Source organism: Cicer arietinum, chromosome 3, assembly GCF_000331145.2.
Source record: "Cicer arietinum cultivar CDC Frontier isolate Library 1 chromosome 3, Cicar.CDCFrontier_v2.0, whole genome shotgun sequence".
Lineage (NCBI taxonomy): Eukaryota > Viridiplantae > Streptophyta > Magnoliopsida > Fabales > Fabaceae > Cicer > Cicer arietinum.
This window is the reverse complement of record NC_021162.2, coordinates 336,906-340,281: the sequence shown is the minus strand read 5'-3', so window position 1 is coordinate 340,281 and position 3,376 is coordinate 336,906. Positions and strand designations below refer to the sequence as shown.

The following is a 3,376-nucleotide window of genomic DNA, read 5'->3' as shown; positions in this document are numbered from 1 at the left end:
TTCAGATTTTAGAGTAATTTTTTTTAACTGATCACGTGAATGAATTTTTTAAGAGTAAAATTGGATTTTTAACAAATTGGGAGGGTATAAGTTTAAATGGGGGGTACAAAAGCCAATTCTCTTGTTTTTGTTTGTTTATTGTTGGTTGTTTAATTTTATTCTTAGGTGGAGCAAACAGGCTTAAGTGACTCAGACGTCTTTGTATCTTGAACGATTTTCGAGCACATAATTTGATGGATCTTTTACAGCCCTTCTTAGAAGCTAGGTAGTTGTTTTCTCACTATAATACTGCCTCTGTCCTATTGTTTGTATATGGGTTATAGTATCTCTTGAACTCCTTTTAATAAACTTTGCTTAGTTAAAAAAAGGACTTTAATGGCTCTCCCTTAAGTTGACTTTGAAATAAAAGTAAAATTAAAGAAAATATAGTTCAAAATATGATATGTTGGCATAAATTATTTAGAAAATAAGTTATTTAATTGATTTAAAAAGGATAAAATTAGAAATAAAATATTTATTATTTTGAAAAAATATAAAATAGTTTGAATGAAAGTAAAATTGAAGGAAAAAAATTCTTAGTCGCTTTTTAATCCACAAAAATTAAAAGAACAAAATAATTACTTTAAAATTTGGTATTTTCTAACATATAATAATATTTAAAAATTCAATTATTTATTTGATTGAGTAACAAAATAAAATATTTTATATATAAAAGAACTATACCAAGTTTATTTATTTTTGCATCAAATCCGATTTGCTGTAATTTTATTCGTCCGACGCACGTGATTTCATGGGTGTTTTCTGTTTTGTAATCCTTCGTATAAATTGGATAGCATTTTTTTAATTATATTGTTAAGTGGAAGACTCTTATTTTTGTATATAAAGGTTGAAATACTTCTTGTATTCTTATATATAATATTTTTTGTTTATTTAAAATATTATATGGTGTGTTTATTTTTTGAACTGATTTATTTATTTATGGAAAAAAGGGGTTGCAATACTAGAGGCGTTTGAAGGCGCGTGAGGTATAGAGCGAAAGCAGTGAAGGTAGACGAGACAAAATGCAAGGCAGAAAGGTTGTGTGGAAGTGACAGGTGCAACCCCACCCGTTTAACATGAACGTAACACACGCGCATTTAGAGGGCGTGCCACATCTACCTACCTTCTTTTTACAACGTCAAATATTCCTCTCATTCCTTTCTGAGTGCGCTCTCTCTCTCTCTCTTCTCTCTCAAATAACAAAAGCTTTAGCTACCTAGCTCTTTCCCCCTTCTTGGTTGGCACTTGTATTAATTGCTGCTTCCAAATTCCCTTTTCTAATTTAATTGCTATCTGCCTACACTACAACTAACTTCTTTTCATTTCATTTTCCTCTCGCACTCTCAGGTAACCAATTAATAGCGCCGCATCCCAATATATCGATTTTAATGTTAGCTAGGTTTTACTATAGATATTCATTCATATGATTAGATTAATTCTGCTTTCTCATTCATTCATTCATTAATTGGTTCTTTTTGCTAACAATTAATATTAAGTGCAGCCCCAAATATGGAGGCGATCACTGCTTCTTTAGAAAGGTCTCTTCAAAACTGTTCTTTAAACAACAACAACAACAACCACCACCAGTTGCAGAATGGGAGGGAAGACGAGGGTTCAAGTTCAACCACAGATGCTGCAGATGCAGATGCAGTAACAGGAATAGGAATAGGAATAGGAATCTCATCCAACTCAGACGATAATAATCACAACAACAACAGCAACTCCGATACCACATTAGAGCTCAACTCTCATATCTCCCTCCCTTACCATTGGGAACAATGCCTTGATTTAAAGGTACTACTCTCTTTTTAATTAATTATTTTCCAATTAAATAAATAATATACAAATTTCTCATTCTTTTTTTCACTTTTAGATTTTAATTAATTATACAGCTAGGTAGAAGTTGTTGTGTAATATCCAAATCCAATGCCTTATTTCTAATTCCAACAATGACTCCACGCACGCTAGCTAGCTACAGTAACAGACAAAAACCCTAGAATCAAAAGTACTAGTACTAACTTTTGCTTTATAGGGGAAGGTGCAACGCAACTTTTCTCTCTTTCTCTTTCTCTTTCTTTTCGAATAAACCCAGCCCTGGGTAAAATTGTCATTCAATCAAACTCTAAATTCATTCTTCTTTACATATAAATTATTATCCACTCATACAATTAATTACTACTTTTTTTCTTTTACTTTTACCATTTCTTCTGTAATTCATTTAGGTCAAGATGTTTCTATTTCCATGATTTATTTAGGTATAGTTTAAAACTATATTATTTCTATTTATAAGCAAAAGTACGTTAATATATTTAATCTAAAATTTAAAATAAATATATTAATTTTTTATTAATCAATTTTTGGTTAAAAATAACAACGAAAGTGAGGATTTATAATTAGTTACATATATAGACGGGAGAAATTTATTACATAAACTGGAGAAACGGGATGAAAGCAAAGGAGGATCCAAGATCAACAGAAGAATATGATAATAATGAAATAGAAGATGAAGAAGAAGAAGAAGAGGATGAAGAAGAAGAAGAAGAGAGTTGGTACGAAAGTGAAGAGTCTTCATCGGAGTCTTCAATAATATCAAAAGAACAGCAATATCAAAATCAGAAGAACAAGAAACAGAATAATAATGATGTTTTGGTAGTTGCTGGTTGCAAGACATGTCTAATGTATTTCATGGTGCCAAAGCATGTTCAAGACTGCCCCAAATGTAGTGGTCAACTTCTCCACTTTGATCGATCCCAAAATTCCTCTCCTTGATTTATTTAATTATTATCCTTCCTTTTCTTTGTTTTTGCCAGCTGCGATTAATGTGAACTTGCAGATATTCTCTCTTTTTTGTTTATTAATTATTATTATTACTATTTAGGATGAAATTTTTCATCTTTTCAACTAAGAGATCGACCTTTTTTTCCTCGTGTTTCGTTTTCCAGGAGTAAGTATAGGTCTGCAGTTATTCTTGTTCTCTTATTATAATTTTTTATTATTATTAAATTACTGTTAATCAATTTATTATTTTATGGTTTTTCTCGGTCATCAATAAATAAAATATAACATATATTCGGTCAAGTTCTACAGTGCCTGCCAGTAGGTCAGATTTAGAAGAACGAAAGAATAATATTTGTAATGATTGCGACGTGTATTGTTCCTGCCTTTCATATATACTATTATTATTTTTATTTTAAATGTAAACCTAATAACAATGCACTCCACTTATTAAGTAAAAAAAATAGTAACGTGTTGTTCCCTAAAATATATCGATAAGTGTAATTTAATATTTTTTATATACTTTAAAAATAATAAATAAATAAATAAGTCTAACAATTTT

General features: G+C 30.0%; 1 protein-coding gene across 1 annotated transcript; it reads left to right on the top strand.

Annotated features, from left to right (window-relative positions):
- Positions 1-1,194: 1,194 nt before the first annotated feature.
- LOC101509476 (protein CURLY FLAG LEAF 1) lies at positions 1,195-2,964 on the top strand. Its single transcript, XM_004491618.4, has 3 exons — positions 1,195-1,386; positions 1,541-1,833; positions 2,449-2,964. The coding sequence occupies exons 2-3, from the start codon at positions 1,549-1,551 to the stop codon at positions 2,806-2,808; spliced, it is 645 nt and encodes a 214-aa protein (XP_004491675.1). The 5' UTR covers positions 1,195-1,386; positions 1,541-1,548; the 3' UTR covers positions 2,809-2,964.
- Positions 2,965-3,376: the final 412 nt, after the last annotated feature.